The sequence below is a fragment of the Euprymna scolopes genome, chromosome 22, assembly GCF_053919585.1.
Source record: "Euprymna scolopes isolate OS-2025 chromosome 22, ASM5391958v1, whole genome shotgun sequence".
Taxonomy (NCBI): Eukaryota; Metazoa; Mollusca; class Cephalopoda; order Sepiida; family Sepiolidae; genus Euprymna; species Euprymna scolopes.
In genome coordinates this window covers 62,992,255-63,009,754 of record NC_136503.1, presented here as the reverse complement: position 1 = coordinate 63,009,754, position 17,500 = coordinate 62,992,255, and the positions used below count along the sequence as shown (strand labels likewise).

Genomic DNA, 17,500 nt, shown 5'->3' with positions numbered 1-17,500 from the left:
TATAAAAACTGTTTTTTTAAATAATTTTTTTTACTTACACACACATTTTAATTTAAAAACCTTATGTAAAAAATCCATTTTTCAAAGTGTAAAACTTTTAACATTGTCCTCGTTGGGGGGCAAATAAATGCTAATTTTTTTTTTAATATCTAAAACATAAAAGTTAAAAAGATTTCTAACTAAAATGTATTTTCAACATAAACTGTTTCTTCGCTTGTTTGCTTCTAGGAAAAAATGTAAACAGTTTTTTTTTTTTGTAAAGTTCAGTTGCTGCAACATAAATAACATTTAAAACTACTTAAAATAAACAAACAAAAAGGCAGGTAGATGGAAAAGTAATTATTGTATTTATTTGATGTTTACCCTTAGTCGCGTGTTAGCTTCACTGCTAAATTCCCGAATACTTTTAATTAAAAAAACAACAAAAAAAAAACAGTTTCTGCATATTATATATTTCCGTCTGCTACCGAATTAAATCGCAACGCTAAAAGTGTGCGTATTTAAAAAAAAAAAAAAGAAAGAAAAAGCACAATATTTTATGTACAAGAACACGTTATATGCAGATTTTAATAACAATTAATAAAAAATTGTAAATAAACCTCTTTTTTTTTTTCAATAACAAGTTTATATTTATACAGGCGCACACTCTAAGCAAACAACGAATTTCACGGCACGGAACTGCGACAAGCGACAGTTCTTCAAGCAGATTTCATCGGCTGTCTAAAGCGTCTAAAGCGCACATACGCACAAGAGAATTTCACTAAGAAAGTGTAACTGTGAATTTGACAGCTCCAAGCAAGTTTTATTTTTGTTTTTATATGAATTTGGACATACCGACATTAAACTTAATGATTTTATAATGTACACATAGAAAAAAAAAATATGTAATAATAAAAAACAAACGTATTATTTTTAATTTTATCATTAATATTGTGTAGAAATAACTTGGGGGTGCTGCAGTCCTACAGCGCCATGCACGAGCCGCCACTGATGACATCTAATTTACATAAGGAAAACACGCTGCTCCCCCCATCATTTTATATAGCCCTAAATCTTTTGACTCTCTCGTCAATGACCATCCCTCTTGAAGAAGCCCGCATAAATCGGGCGAAACTTTGAGTATTCAGGTCCTTCCACCTCCATTTTATTTCATATATATATATATATATATATATATATATATATATATATATATATAAGTGAACGTGTCTGTCTTTCTGTCTATGTGTCTGTGTACATTTCCCTACGCAATAACTCTGTCAATTTTTAGTCTACAGACTCAAAATTTGATATACAGGGTACTGAGATTTGGGGAAATCTTTGTGATCGGTTTTCGGCCAGAAATTTCGATGTTAAGGGGCAAAGCTCAACGATTTGAGCTTTGAGAACTCTACCAAACTCCTCCGACAATTTGGGGTCTAAATACTTGAAATTTTAGATATAGGTTCCTTGGACATGGATCTAACTTAATAACTTGATTTGAGGCCAAAACAATAAATTTTAAGGGGTCATAATAGGAATCAATTTTTTTTTAAATTACACTTTCTTTTTTTGTTTTTTGTTTTGTTTTTTGCATTTTAAGTCAGAAAATTGGTAAGATAGTGGGAAGAAAGAAAAATGGGGGGAGGGGCACGATTGTTGTTTTTGTTTCGAAAGGGTGAAACAACAATAACAATTATGAAGATGCGGATAACAGTTCACAAAAATTGAATGCACAAGAAAACTTTCTTATTTTCTATCTACCTATATAAGTTTAACTTGCAGATACTGATTGAAAGAGCTGTCATCTATGAATTTGTCATCGTCACTTTTAATCTATTGTTTGAGTCCAAGATTTGTTTGGAGGTAGTTGGCTAACTTCTACAATTGGCCAGTTCTAGGAAAGAAACTCTGTTCATGGAATTTGCTTTTAATTTTGGGCACAGATAGAGAGCAGAGAAAATTGTTGGCAGTGGTTGAGTGTTTGGTGTAAATGTTTCACAAAGCAAGGCCATAGATTGAAGCTCAGTCGAGCACCTACCATGAAAATAATGATAGAGCAAAGAATTGTCGAAATATAAGGGACAGGCAATTGATTTGAAGATGACGATGTTATAATCTACAGGGAAGCAGTCCTGGAGTATTGTGTTCCATTGACAGAAACCTCTTTGAAAAAGAAAAACTCTGCCTATAGAAATTCCACCTTAAACTAGGTACATGCAGGAAGAAAAAATATTTGGGGCATTTTCCAGTGGTAATAGGATAAGTTGTGTGTGTGTGTGTTTTAACTTATTTTAAAGCGTAAGTAGTGTTGAGTCTTAAGTTAGAACAAGAAAAAATGGCTGACATTAAATGGACATCTGGGAAGTGTACTTTTCGAGACAGCTGAAACCGGCGGAACAACGTTACAGCATGTTTGGCCGTGAACTCCTAGCAATGTACCTAGCAGTGAAACATTTCCAACATTCACTCGAGGGCTGTCAATTTGTGATCTACACTGATCACCGTCCGCTGACATATGCACTGTGTTCTAAGCCGGACAAATATTCTCCCCAAGAAACACGCCACTTTTTGTTTCGCAATTCCCCAGCGATATCCGACATATCTCAGGTGAGCAGAATGCTGCGGCAGACGCTTTGTCCCGCCTTCCCATTAATTCTCCGTCCTCACCATCGGATATCGACTTGCAGCAGATGGCTTTAGACCAGCCAAGTCTGGACACGTTAGATCCGTCGTCACCTGAATTTGCAACTTGCAAATTCGCATACCTGCCCGTGCCTACCTCGGACACACAGATCATTTGTGACACTTCAACGGATTCACCTCGACCATTCGTTCCAATGACTCATTGTAGAGTTGTTTTTGACACCCTACATAATTTGGCACACCCCGGATGCAGAGCCACAGTGAAGCTGATTACGGCTAGATTTTTCTGGCCAAATATGAGGTGTGATATCACTGCCTGGACACGTTCCTGTGTATCCTGCCAAAAGTCAAAGGTGCACAAGCATATCCGTGCACCCCTTTGAACATTCACCACTCCAGACGCTCGGTTTAGCCATGTGCACATCGACCTGGTTGGACCTTGGCTGGTCAGTCAAGGATTTACTTATCTCCTGACCTGTATAGACCGTTTCACACGGTGGCCTGAAGCCATTCCCCTCACAGACATTTCAGCTGAGTCTGTAGCGTGACCCCTTATATCAGGCTGGATATTGCGTTACGGAGTTCCCACCACTATCACCACTGATCGTGGCGTACAGGAATCTAGGGATTCCAGGATTCTAGGGATCCAACGTATTTGCACTACAAGCTATCACCCTGCTTCTAACGGGATGATTGAACGCTTCCATCGCCAATTGAAAGCAGCATTACGTGCTTACCCTGACCAACAGCGATGGAGCGAATATGTACCGGTTGTCCTTCTTGGCTGTCGTGTTGCTATCAAAGAGGACCTGGGATACTCTTCAGCCGAACTCGTATATGGAGTACCTCTATCGTTGTCAGGCCAAATGTCAGCTCTGTATGTCAACAGACTGCGAGCTTATTTTAGTAAGCTCCCACCGATACACACTAGGGAACAGACCATTAGATCTTTGGTCCCAAAGGACATTTCGTCTTAGACTCATGTTTTTCTTAGAAAGGACGCCGTGAAAGTCCCCCTAACTTCACCTTATACTGGCCCCTATCGCGTGCTTTCCCGTACCGATAAACTTTTTACTTTAGATATCAGTGGTAAAAGAGAAACTGTTTCTATTGATAGAGTAAAAAAAGCCTTTCTTGACACAAAAACACAGGAGCTACACATTCCCCCTACTTTCACACAGCATCAAAACATGCATACACCTGAAGTAAATGCTCCAAATGAAGACAATCATATCACCACTACACGTAGTGGTCGACGGGTACATTGGCAGAAGAGACTGTGTAAAACTTTGTATTTCTGTTAAGAAAATATTTTTTCTTGTTTTCCCTTCTTTCAAAAAAAAGAAAATTGTATTACAAAAAGTTGCAAATATTCCCCAACTTTTCACACAAAAGTAAGAACATTTTTTTCTTTCTCGTAAAAATAAATACAATAAAATGACATTTTTATTTTTCGCCATTTGTTATGCTACCCTTTTCTCTGTCGGCTTTCAGCCTAAGCAGGGGGTTATGTAGCAGAAACAAATGGAACTTTTTTCTTCCTCGAATCAATGCCTCTCCCCTGTGCTATTTAGCCACATACTGACCAATCAGGGGTACGGCTAATTGATCCTTCCTATCTCCTAAGGAAATTGGCCAGCATCCGTTTTGAAGAAGAACAACTTGTCCTTACTGAGAGAGACAACAAACAGAACAGACCTTTTCTTCTCACTCTCCACCTCAGTGATTTCTAATGGTATCAACGATTCCACGGGGGAATAACTACCGCGATAGCACCAGGTAGCCGGAGTCCAGCTTTTGACAAGGAACATATCACATTCTCCTTAATAAACATATTCTGTGTTACATTTTATGAAGTTGTTGCGTTCGTCATTTCAGAAGCTTGTATGAATTATTTATTTTATTAGGTTATGCACTAAAAGCATTCTAACCCCTAAAAGTACTTGGAAAAGTCAATTGCAAAAAGTGATATTCTCCTGAAGGTTGAAGGTTCAATCCTCAGTGTGGGTAACCGAAAAAACGCAATTGCGAATTACTTATGACCTATATCCAGTCATGGCTGATAGAACAAGAGCACACTACCTCTGTGAAGTAAATAAAGGGTTCCGCTCGAAATTCCCGAGTTCGACAGAAACATTCCCGAGTTCAACAAGATACAACAGAAAAAGGTTGGAGGTTACATCAACCGAAACATTATGAAAATCACACTAGTCCGATGAATCCAGATAATACGAACAACCAATCCTCATCTCAGAAATTCAGAAACGTCAAATAAAGTTCCTATTAGAATTCTGCAACTTATGCAAATCCACCAGAAAATAAAAATGTGATTCTCCATTTTTCAGCTGATTACGTGCAAACGGCCTGAAAAGAAATAAATAAAGAAAGAAAACAACAAAAAGTCGGTTTTGCATATAAAGTTAATGGAAAATGATTGCTCTTTCAAACCAAACAGTGTTTTAAGGATGTAGTTAAGTTTGTTTTTTAAAATCTTAGTCATGTTAATGTTCCTAATCAAAATGTAGTATAAAATATGTCGCTGTGAATAATCATATAAAACATGCCATTTTTCGTAGTAATACTCCAAGTCTGGGCGGTAACGCGAAAGATAAAGCGATTATGAGTGATTTTATGACATAGTAGACCAGACTTAAGATTAGTGGTAAAAAATTTGCTTATCTGCCCTAAAAGTTAGAATTGCCCGGAAAAAAGGAGGTCATTGTATGCTAAATTTATGTGCAACTCAACCCACTCTAAATTCTACAATAATTATTTATTTTCTTTGTCAGTGTATTCGCATATAATTGCCTAAAAAAGTAGTATGTCATTAAAGGGGAAATTTTATATGCACATATAATTTCTTTTTTTATAATTTGATAAAATTCTAAATTTTACGTATTTTATCCCAAGTTTTGATTAACTCATTATAAGATTTTTTTATATATGGTTTTCACTTGTGGTCAAAATAAAAAATAAAATAAAAAGATAAATGTAAAAAAAAAAAAACAGGAAAGCAATAAAAGTAAGTGAACTCTTGATTATTTACTTTGTTTGACACAATTTCCAAATAAAATAAATTGGACCCAGAAACCCCGGTGTCGTACCCCTTACTTTCATGTGTTAAATAAATATTCTTCTGATAAATAAATAAAAGCATCTGTTTGTTTCTTTATAATTTCCGAGAAAAAAAATAAAAGAATCGTCTTGGAATCGAAGATGAGGCTCAAATTTTCCCAATTCCGATACCCCTAAAAGTTCCGATTTTTCCGCTTCCGATTCCGATTAATGGTCACCACTATATATATATATATATATATATATATATATATATATATATATATATATATATATATATATATAATTAAAATCTTTTGACGGTACATAATTTTATAATTACTAAATAAATACGATCTTTTTTTTTATCAAAATGAATTTAAAAAACAATAAAAAGTGAAAAAGCCAGTTCACCAATTTAGTTCTTCGCTCAACAAAGCTAAATCGAGGAATAATTACGATTAATAATATATATATATATATATATATATATATATATATATATATATATATATATATATATTAGTGTTGGGACGATTAATTGGATTCGGGAATTGAAAAGAATCGGAACTTTTGGGGTTATCGGAATCAGGAAAATCTGTGCTCGTTTCCGATGCCAAAACGATTGGTACTGATGGTAATATGATAAATGCGCATTGATTTCAAACTCTTAGTAAAACTAAAATTTATAGATAATCTCCGACTGTGTTTCTACAATAATCGAAAGAAAAGATAAAAACTCTATAATTAAATATTAAAGGATTCTTAAAGAATTGGAACCAGATTTGGTATGTCGCGGTTTCAAATCACTGCTTCTATTTTTCTTTCTTTCTTTCTTATCCCCCCCCCCGCTGTTCTCTTCGTTTCCCCTTATCTTAAATAAAGGATACGATTGGCTAACACGAGCTAGATGTATGAACAATATCCGGGTTCAGTGAATACATTCACCTTCCCTTTTTTTTCGTCCTCGACTCCTATGCACGTCGGATTTTAAATACATCAAACAAAATGCCAATAATTCAGGCAATTGACTTTTTACTTTTTAGACGAAATTAATTTAAATGGAATCAACAAACTCCCAAGCTACTTTTGATTGCATAAATTTCGTTCTAGAATTAATTAGAGTCGTTTGTTTGTCTTATTGGGAGAGATGCCTCTAACATCATGCTGGCCAAATGAATACAGCCAGACTCAGCCCAACCAGGTAGTTCTTAGCCAGGCGCCAGACCCGGCAGGAGTGGTGTAGGAGGAAGCTCCCAAAGCGACGGCTGACGTTACCAGTCACGTCGAACGAACCCACCGGTTGAAGGATTTAAGCGACACCAGCCGTCTCAGCAGCAGTTCAGACAGCCCTTATCAGGGCTAAACAACCAGCCCTTATCAAGGCTAATAAGTTTTTTACTTATGCGATTCACTACTGCTTGTCTCCTGAGGCCCACCAGCAGTGAACTTCACTCCCAGTCTCCAGCGCTTCCAGCTCACTCCAGCGGCTTCTTGCTCATTCCCGCAGCCTTTCCAGCCCTTAGTGCCTCCAGCTCGCTCCAGTGCCTCCAGCTCACTCCTGAAGCTTTCCAGCCCTTGGTGCCTCCCAGCTCCTCCTGCAGCTTTCCAGCAATCTTGCCTGCACCTTGCTCCTCTAGCCTGCAACCTCGCTCCTCCGGCCTGCAATCTCACCTGCACCTGGCTCCCAACCAACCGTCTGTTCCTTAACACTGACCCCTACGCTCTCAGTGTCTTCCGTTCCTTAGCACTGACCCTACGTTCTCAGTTGCATCCGTTCCTTAACACTGACCTTTGCATTCTCAGTGTCCCTCATCCTTTCCGGATGGCCCTGGTGTCCAGACAATCATTCCAGACCCAGCGAGCAACCCTAAACCATGCTATGTCTGGAGTACCTGTTTCAGACCTCCAGACGGTAGCTTCTGTTGACGTGCTACCTTCCAGAAAATCAGCATCCAGATCATACGATTTTTCGCTTCCTTTGCAAATAAAAGGCGACCCCTCATCTTCAGCCAAACAGCCTGTGTTTGTCGTTCTTCTTTGCCGTTTTGCTGCTTACTTTTGCCAGTGTCTACCTTGTTAGTTGTTGGGTCGATTGTCTCCAGATGACCGGCCCTGCAACAGGTAATTTAGTATGGAATCAGTAATTGTATCGCAATGGGGAAAAATATTGTAATTGTTCCATCAGTAATATATATCTATATATTAGTGAAGATACCTGCACTTTGTTGTATGCTCAGGTACCTGCTTCGCGATTACCTGAGCGTACAGCAGAGTCCTGAACTTAACATTTGACCTTCTGAAATCTGCTGGGTCCTTCAGCCTCACTTTCTCACTTCGAGCCGGAACTTTCTTTAGGAAGGGACTTTTCTCTCCTCTCACCGTTTTCTCTGCTTGAACAAAAGCACAGTCGTCTATCCATTTGAGTTCAGACTATTATTCCTCTCAAATCTCTGGAATTCTCGCGGCTAGTCTCACTCTCTTTCTCATAAAACCAACCACGTCTACTGCTTCTTCTTCTTCTTCTTCTTCTTCTTCTTCTTCTTCTTCTTCTTCTCCCAGCCCCTGTGTGTTGACAGCAAACAGAACATTAGAAGAATTACTACTACACCTTCACATTGAAAAAAAAAATGTGCACCATTCCTAGGTTGGAGACCATCATCATGTTAGGTTAGGTCATGGTTGGTTCAGTGGTTTGAGCTGTAGGAGATTATATATACATTTGCTATGGCCTTGACCTTTGACCTTAACCTTGAAAAATGGTCCAATGGTGTGGGCTGTAGGAGAGTTGTACACACACATGCACGCTACTACTTTATATATATACATATACACACACACACACACACATATATATATATATATATATAAATATATATATATATATATATATAAATATAAATATATATATATATATATATATATATAAATATATATATATATATATATATATATATATATATATATATATATATATATATATACTAGCAATTCAGCCCAGCTTTGCTCGGGCCCTGTGTACTGTTCATAACCTGCCTTACGTGTGAATACACTTTATGTAAGATTTCAACTATTAGGTCCCAAATTCTCTCAGTAATTTCGTAGAGACCGCGGACGCAATTTTTTTTTATAAATTGGACGCCAATTTTGACCCCTTCACATTAATTATTTTGGTCTCAAATCCAAATATAAAGTTTTACCCATGTCCAAGTTACCTACATCTTAAATTTCAAGTCTTTAGACCCAACATTGGCGGAGAAATTTCGTAGAATCGGCAAAAGTCAACTCTTTCAACTTTGACATTTCGGCAGCCAAATTTTCGCCCCAGAACCGCCTGTTTGAATACCCGTTCGGTGCAAATTTTAAATGATTAGACCCAAAATTAGGTGAGTAGTTTGCTAGACTACGGAAAGGTCAAACCTTTTGAACTTTGACCTCTGGGAAGATTAAATTTTTGATCCAAACCAATTAAAAAGTTTGCCCTATCTCTGAATACCCGTTATGTCAAATTTCAAATATTTAGACCAGAAATTGTCTGAGTAATTTGGTAGAGACCGCGGAGTTCAAATCGTTTTTAACTTTGGCCCCCATTATGACCCCTTAACATTTATTGTTTTGGGCTCCAATCAAGTTATTAAGTTAGATCCATGTCCAAGGAATCTATATCTAAAGTTTCAAGTGTTTAGACCGAAAATTGTCGGAGGAGTTTGGTAGAGTTTTCAAAGGTCAAATCGTTGAACTTTAACCTCTTAACAGGGAAATTTCTAGCCGAAAACTGATCACAAAGATTTTCCCAAATTTCAGTACCCTGTATATCAAATTTCGAGTCTGTAGACTGAAAATTGACAGAGTTATTGTGTAGGGAAATGTATACAGACAGACACACACTTTCACTTTTATAGATATACTAGCATGGGTGACCGGCGTTGCTCGGGTGTTTTGAAGTGTATGCTGAGCAAAACAAAACAAAAAAAACGGTCAATTTTTTTTAACTTTGACCCCTATTATGACCCCTTAAAATTTATTGTTTAGGGCTCTCTCGGTTCAAAATGTTGAGATCCAGCAACAAGCAAGAGCAAATTAGCCAGCAACAAGTTAAACTGCAGATCAGCTTAATGCAGATACTGGTCTCCCGCTTTATGGTTTCGTTATTTGTCTTGTTTGATAGAGTTAGCTTCTTTTAATTTTGAGGTCAGGACGTTCTTCTTTCGGATACTAGTATCGAATATTCCTGCTTCTGTAATTGGTTAACATAAACTCTTGATTGAAGTTTTTGTCTAATAAAGAATCGATACGTATCGATCAGGGTCTGTATTGATTCTGTTATTGTTGTTGTCGAGCATCATTCATGTTGATTTTTGTTGGCACTCGTTTTCTCGATATCTTTCTGTTAAGAATTCTTCCGAGAAGGTTATCGGATACGCTTGCCAACGTCCCTAAGTGTATTTTTGTTGAACAAACTAGATTCGAAATTGATACACCTTGTTTGTCAGTCGATATCATTAACCTGTCGCTGATGTTTCCAAAATATTCTTTAATTTTTTTTTTACTTGTTAATTTGTTTTTGTCTAATACATGTATTTATTTATTTATTTTTTTTTTCACAGGCTTTTTTTTTAATCAACAGTTACGTTCATGCGAAAAGGGATACAAAGAAAAAGGTGTCATGGAGCGATTCAGCTTCAAACCTTCGTTTATTTTTCTCCTACTGTTATGCCTACAAATAACACCGTCACCTTCTTCAAAAGTTGACCACCAACCGTGCATCAATCGCAACGGAGTAATGGTTTGTGCAAACCTCAATTACATCCCGATTTTACCACGAAACACAACCAGTTTGTCCTTAATAAACTTTCGTGTAAATCTCCTGAGCCGAAACACTCTCTCAAATCTGACACAACTGCCATTACAATCATTGCAACTAAAGAGTTCCATTTGGAAAGACGTTACAACAGACGTATTCACAGACATGGTACACTTGCGTACGTTGAGCATTAGTCGATCAAAATTGTTTGCGAAATTGCCCAAAATGTTTCTTAGCCTAAACTTCACCAACATAACCACCCTAAGTGTACACCAGACCAAAATCAGCATAGTGGGGCCTGATCTTTTGGAAGGGTTGCGTAACACCAGTCTACGTCGTCTCTATTTGAGGAGATGTCGTTTACTAAACTTCGATGGTGCCCACCTCGTGGATCTTACAGCACTACAATTGCTGGATTTGTCTATGAACGAAAATTTGCTCGTCAAATCTTGGGGATATCTACCTTCGCTAAAGATTTTGAATCTCACAGGGACCTACATGGACCATCTGCTCTCGTTTCAAAATGAATCCCTTCGCACAGGTAATGTCTATCCCGAGCTCCAAACACTCTATCTATCCTTATCTGATGGCTATCTTATAAACGATGTTACGTTCAAGGGGCTTCCGAATTTGACTCGCTTAATGATCCAATCCATTGACAATCTTCAGATCACACCTGATACGATTGGAAGCCAACTGCCAAAGTTAAAGAAGTTATACTTTATTGGAGTGCAGGACGTTCTACTAAGCGTGGACAACAAAGCGATAGTTAGTTCTTCGTTAGAAAGCCTCAAACTAAAAAACATAACTCTCAAGTCTTCCAGTGAGTCTTTCTATTGCCCCAATCTCAACACTCTTACATTGTCCCGCTTCAAAGTTGAGAAATTCAATAAGTTTATTCGTATCCTATCAACATTACAACACCTGAAGCGTTTAGAAATCTCAAACTCCAAAATCACTACTGTACCAGATTCTATTTGTAACATAACCACACTAACCCAGCTGGACTTGCATGGCAATTTCATATATTCCTGGAAGACTAACGACTGTCAAGTCATGAAACATCTAGAAGAATTCTCGTTGGCCAGGAACGATATTAAGAAGATAAACAAATCTTCCTTTTCAGAAACGATGTGGAAAAATCCGAAATTAAAATGGGACCTTTCTTATAATAGTTACCGTTGCAACTGTGATTTGTTATGGTTCCGTGATTGGCTTCTGAGGACCAAAAATAAAATGCTCAACTACCCTAAGGGCTACCGTTGCAAGTTGTCCTCTGGTTTATACATAAAAATTCCTAAATTCGATCTGACATCAGAATTCTGTCGTGACAGATTCCGCCCGTCATCTCTAATTATTCTTGCCATCTGCTTAGCCGTACTGGCTCTCACCTTCATCATTTGCAGCATCGTTGCCTACGTAAAACGTTGGTCGGTCCGTTTCTGGTGCTTTCTATTCTGCAGCCGTCGGCGTAGGTATACACCGTTAGCTGATAACGTCGACTACATCTACGATGCGTTCATCTGCTACAGCAACCGGGATTTGGAATGGGTGATGAACCAACTCCTGCCGATGATCGAGGAGACAGAGGGTTTTCAACTTTGTCTACATGACCGCGATTTCAAGGCTGGCTACACCATAGTAGATAACATCTTGGAGAGTGTGCAAACCAGCCGGAAAGTCGTGTTGATCTTGTCGCCAGATTTTGCAAGTAGCAGCTGGTGTAAGTACGAGGCTAGCCTCGCCGAACAACGTCTTCTGGAAGACAAAAGAGATATGCTAGTGCCGATTCTTTTGCAAGAGATTCCCTTCGAAGTCCAGTCGAGAAGGCTCGCCACTCTCATGAAAAGGATCACCTGCTTGGAATGGAGTGACGATGAGCGCGGCCAGAACGTATTCTGGAGAAGACTCACAGAGATTTTGAGAACACCACCAATGCACACGGATATCTGATTATTGCGATATCATAACATTACTGAAACCAACTTTGTTTTTTCTTTTTTACAAAATATCAATTATAATAGAAGTTAATAGAAACGGGTTTTGCATAGCTCACTCCACATCTTATGTTATTCTAAGGTTGCCCATATGTGGAACAAAATATTATGGTCTTGATATGTTGTGGTTTATTGGTGAGAAAAAATAAAAAAACAAGAGCATTTCTTGCTAAATGTAAATAAAACAAAATTAATTTTGTCTCAGAATCTATGTGATGTGTGAAGTTTTTTGTCTTTTTGTCTCTCTTGTTCTCTTTTCATTTTTTCTTTTTCTTTCCCAATCTTTATATTTTCCTCTTTCTTTCTTTCTTTCTTTCCATTTCCTTTCTTTTACTCTCTTTCTCGCCTTGTCTGTGTTTTTCCCTTTTTTCTTCCTTTTTTCTGTTTTTATTCTTTGCAAGGTGGAACAACAAAATTGTGGCTCTAAAAAGACGACATAATTCCATTTCCATTTGATAAAAACCGGTCTTCATTTTTGCTGCAGACAATATACTAGTTAACAAGTTGTGTACAAATCTCAAGCGGGATAGGCGCCTCCGATCATATCTGAAAGTAACACAATGTTCAACGAGCGAGATCGAAGATGCGCCGCTGTACAACTCATTCTCTCTACAGTTATGACAACAGGACCATTGCCAGCATCCTCAAAATGCAAATCTGGCCGTTTCAGCACTTGAGAGCACAGCTAACCGCATCGGACGACCACAGTTACGTCCTTTATAAGGACCACTTCACGCCACCTCACATCATCGAAGTCGATTTGAAATTCCACACCGAAATGTACCTGGATGTGCTGAATATTGTGATTATCCCCTGGCGCCATCAGGTGGTCGCTGGCAGGCTTGACTTCAGAAGTAGTGCTACGACTTTGTATCCTTCTCTCACTGACCTCATACACCCCCTCCCAACCTGAACCTACTGGACTACTTAGTCCGGTTTTACTTGGAGAACATAACCAACATGACTTCCACAACACCAAAGCCAACCTGATCGCTGCCATCTGCCGAGTATTAGCTGAGTATTCGCCGAGCTCGAACCGGAGCTTGTGGAAATGGTGTGCTCCCAGTCCCGGACCCATATCCAGTTGGTGATTGCGACTGAAGGCAGCTACATAAAATATATGTCAGCCTTACTTTATAATCAAGTTACCTAAATTGATTTTTTCAATAAAGTTGTAGGACGACAACCTTATCATTCCACCCTATACTCTTTCTCTCTCTCTCTCTCTCTCTCTCTCTCTATATATATATATATATATATATATATATATATATATATATATATAATATTCTTGGAAGTTTTTAACCTTTAAAACAATACAAAAATATTATCTTTTATCATTCGTTAGAAAACTATTTAGTCAGTAAGTCATATATACACACATATATATATATATATATATATATATATATATATATATATATATATATATATATATATATACTAGCAAAAGTATTCGTCGTTAACTGGATTCAAAAACAGCCTATAGAAAATGGACTCTGTTTTATGAAAGTATAATAGGTTATGAAAAAGAAGGGTTGTAAATTTGGGTTGAATTTGGGGGTATCAAAACCAAAGCAAAATATGATGGAAGTAAAAATAAAATAGATAAACCCCATAATTTATTATACCATACCGGTTTACACTGAAACAATTATCACAATATTTTGTGGATCTATATTAAAAAAAAACCTTGTTAAACTTTGTGACATATTTCCATTCTAAGGAGGTCAGGTGCGAACGAATACCCCACAATTATATTATACCATATTTCTTCAAATTGAAACATAAATATCAAAGTATACTTACGCAGATAGATATGAAAAGTCTTTATTAAAGTGTGTGCCTATTTCTATTCTATTGAGGCCAGGCGCGAACGCAGACCCCACAATTTTATTATACCATCTCTATTTAAGTGAAAACATACTTATCAAAGTATTCTTATGTACATCTATATCAAAAACACTTGTAAACGTTTTTTTTTATTTAAATTTTTTTATTTCCATACTTTGTGGACCAGGCACGAACGCAGACCCCACAATTTTAATGAACCACCGTTCTGCCAGATCAAACATACTCATTCCTGTGTCTCGATACATCTTCTATCATTATATGTAATGAGTTTTTTTAAATAGTCAACCATATAGGAGCCTATTCGTGACCAGACACACACATACATTCAGCTTTATATTATAGATATATGTATATATATGTATAGTTATATATATATGCATATTTATATGCATATATATATATATGTGTGTGTATATTTATATATATATATATATGTATATTTATATATATGTATATTTATATGTATATATATACATATATATGTATATATGTATATTTATATATATACATATATATACTTATATATGTATATATATGTGTGTATATATATGTGTGTATATATATGTGTGTATATATATGTATATATGTATGCATATATATGTATATACATGTAATATATATATATATGTATATATATATGTATATATATGTGTGTGTGTGTGTGTGTGTGTGTGTGTGTGTGTGTGTGTGTGCGCGCGCGCGCACACCGATCCGTGCTAAAATAACAACGCTACCATCCAAAAAGCTATTCCCGACATGTGGAGGGGAGGGTGTTTTGTACCTATTCTGCAGTTTAACCTTACAAGTGAATAAAAAAACATATCATAAAACTTTAATTAAACTTAGAAATACGATTTCAAAAAAAAAAAAATATATAGCGCGAGTCAGTAAGTGTATCAGCACCACAATTTTTAGAAGTGACAGTCACTCGTTGAAGTGCTTGTACAACTTTACAAATGAATAGACGTCACAATTAAACGAAAAATCCAAACGATCAGAGCGATTAAAGCGGATGGACTGTTTTTGCCCCTTTTCGTTTTTGTTTTTTTATTTAAATAAAAAGTGTGTCTATAAGACTCACACTTCTGCAGTAGGTGCACCAGAATTTTTGTAGAAATTTTTGACACCTCTAACACGAAACTGCGAATAAAATATAAAAATCTCGTAATTTCTCTGTTAAAAGTGGGTTGTTTATTTTCTTTATGGATTATACTTCCAAAATAAACTATTAAAGTTGTTTTAAAAATAATAGAAATATTTTTTTTTAAACAGTAATGAATTTACCGAACTCAATATTTTTCAATTTTTAAACTTTAAAAATCTATCAAAGTTTTTCTATTGATTCTATTTTTACGATATTTTCAGGGTCAATGTGAAATTTTATGTTCTTTCCAATAAATCGAGTATAATATTTTAGACAAACGTTTTTTTTTTAATTCACGCCCCCCCCACTATTTTGAAATGTCTATTAAAAAGTAAATAATTTATGTGGCAAAGTTTTATATATCACAAATTGAAGATAAAAGATCAATAAATAATATATTCTAATTTAAAACAAAAAAAGTATTGTTTTTTCAGATATTTACCTGTAAAGTCCGAAGTTTAAAACCTTTTTTTAAAAAAAACACGCTGTTTTTTTTTGTTTTTGTTTTTTAATGAAACCTTGGTCCTTGCTCCTTTAATTGAAAAAAAATTAGGGCTTGAATTACATTTTTCGAGGAGTTATAAGCTTGGAAAGACAAGGGGTCGAATAATTCACGCCTCCCATTTTGAAATGTGTATTAAAAAGTAACTAATTAATTTATGTACCAAAGTCTTACATATCACAAATTGAAGAGAAAAGGTCAATAAATAATATATTCAAATTTAAAACAAAAAAAAGTATTGTTTTTTAGAAATTTACCTGTAAAGTCCGAAGTTTAAAACCTTTTTAAAAAAAAAATACTTTTTTTTTTGTTTGTTTGTTTGTTTTTTAATGAAACCTTGGTCCTTGCTCCTGTAATTGAAAAAAAAGATTAGGGCCTGAATTGCATTTTTCGAGGAGTTATAAGCTTGGAAAGATGGGGTGGAATTATTCACTATTTTCACGAAATTTCTGACACACCTACTTCTGCAGTAGAAAATAATGATGCTAATGCTGCTGCTGCTGCTGCTGCTGCTGATGATGATGATGATGATGATGATGATGATGATGATGATGATGATGATGACGACGACGACGACGACGACGACGACGACGACGACATTTCACAAATAAAATCGATGACCGAATAAAACGTAGACAACAATCAAACTGACATGTATTAAAGGCGCTTGGACTTTTTTTTTAATAAAAATTTGTTTTAAACACACTTCTCCAGTAGAAAATGATGATGATGATGATGATGATGATGATGATGATGATGTGGACAAATTCAAACATTATTTCACAAATAAAATCGAAAACAGAATCAAACGTAAACGACAATCCAACTGACATGTATTAAAGACGCTTGGACTTTGTTTTTTGTTTTTGTTTTTTAATAAAACGTTTGTTTGAGACTCACACGTCTGCAGTAGAATATCGGCAATGGCTTTTTTGGATGGTAGCGTTGTTGTCTCAACACGGATCGATGTGTGCACTAGTACAAAAATTGTTTGTAATGGATTTTTTTTATCTCAAACTCATTTAATCGTGCCCATCACCATCATCGTCGTCCTGATCATTAAGTATTTATGACTTTTGAAATGTTCCTTCATGTGTATTTTACACGTATATGTATGTGTACGTATGTATATGCATGTGTGTATATGCGTATATGTGTGCTTCTACGTGTGCATGTTTGCATGTGGATGAACATGCGTATGTATGTTGGCGTACATCTGTATGTATGCAGGTGTTTATTTCCATGTGTGTGCGGGATGGAGAGGGCTCCCGTAAGCCGTGGTGAAGGCAACCCCTCTAGGAATAGCAAATCTCTGATTTTAAAAAACCATAAAGGGGAGACCAGTACCCGCATTAAGCTTGTCTGCAAGTTGACTTGTTGCTGGCTATCTTGCTTTTGCTTGTTGCTGGATGTCAACATTCTGAACCGAGAGAGAGATTTAGCTGTCGTACAAAGCTAAATCTCTGTAATATCATCCTTGTATAGATACTCCCTCAGGCATTTGTCTATAAAAAAATAGT

The 17,500-nt window shown here is 36.3% G+C and overlaps 1 protein-coding gene across 2 annotated transcripts in view; it reads left to right on the top strand.

The window, feature by feature from the left end:
• LOC145243454 (toll-like receptor 2) overlaps positions 1 to 17,500 on the top strand; it is a 39,519-nt gene that overhangs the window by 16,024 nt on the left and 5,995 nt on the right. The window contains exon 2 of one of the 2 annotated variants that reach the window (XM_080106345.1): positions 10,287 to 12,691. The exons of the other annotated variant lie outside the window; for it this stretch is intronic. Within the exon in view, the coding sequence (XP_079962471.1) occupies positions 10,346 to 12,436 (2,091 nt within the window). The 5' untranslated portion in view covers positions 10,287 to 10,345 and the 3' untranslated portion in view covers positions 12,437 to 12,691. Of the gene's footprint in view, positions 1 to 10,286; positions 12,692 to 17,500 lie in introns of those variants that run through there. 2 annotated transcript variants of the gene reach the window in all.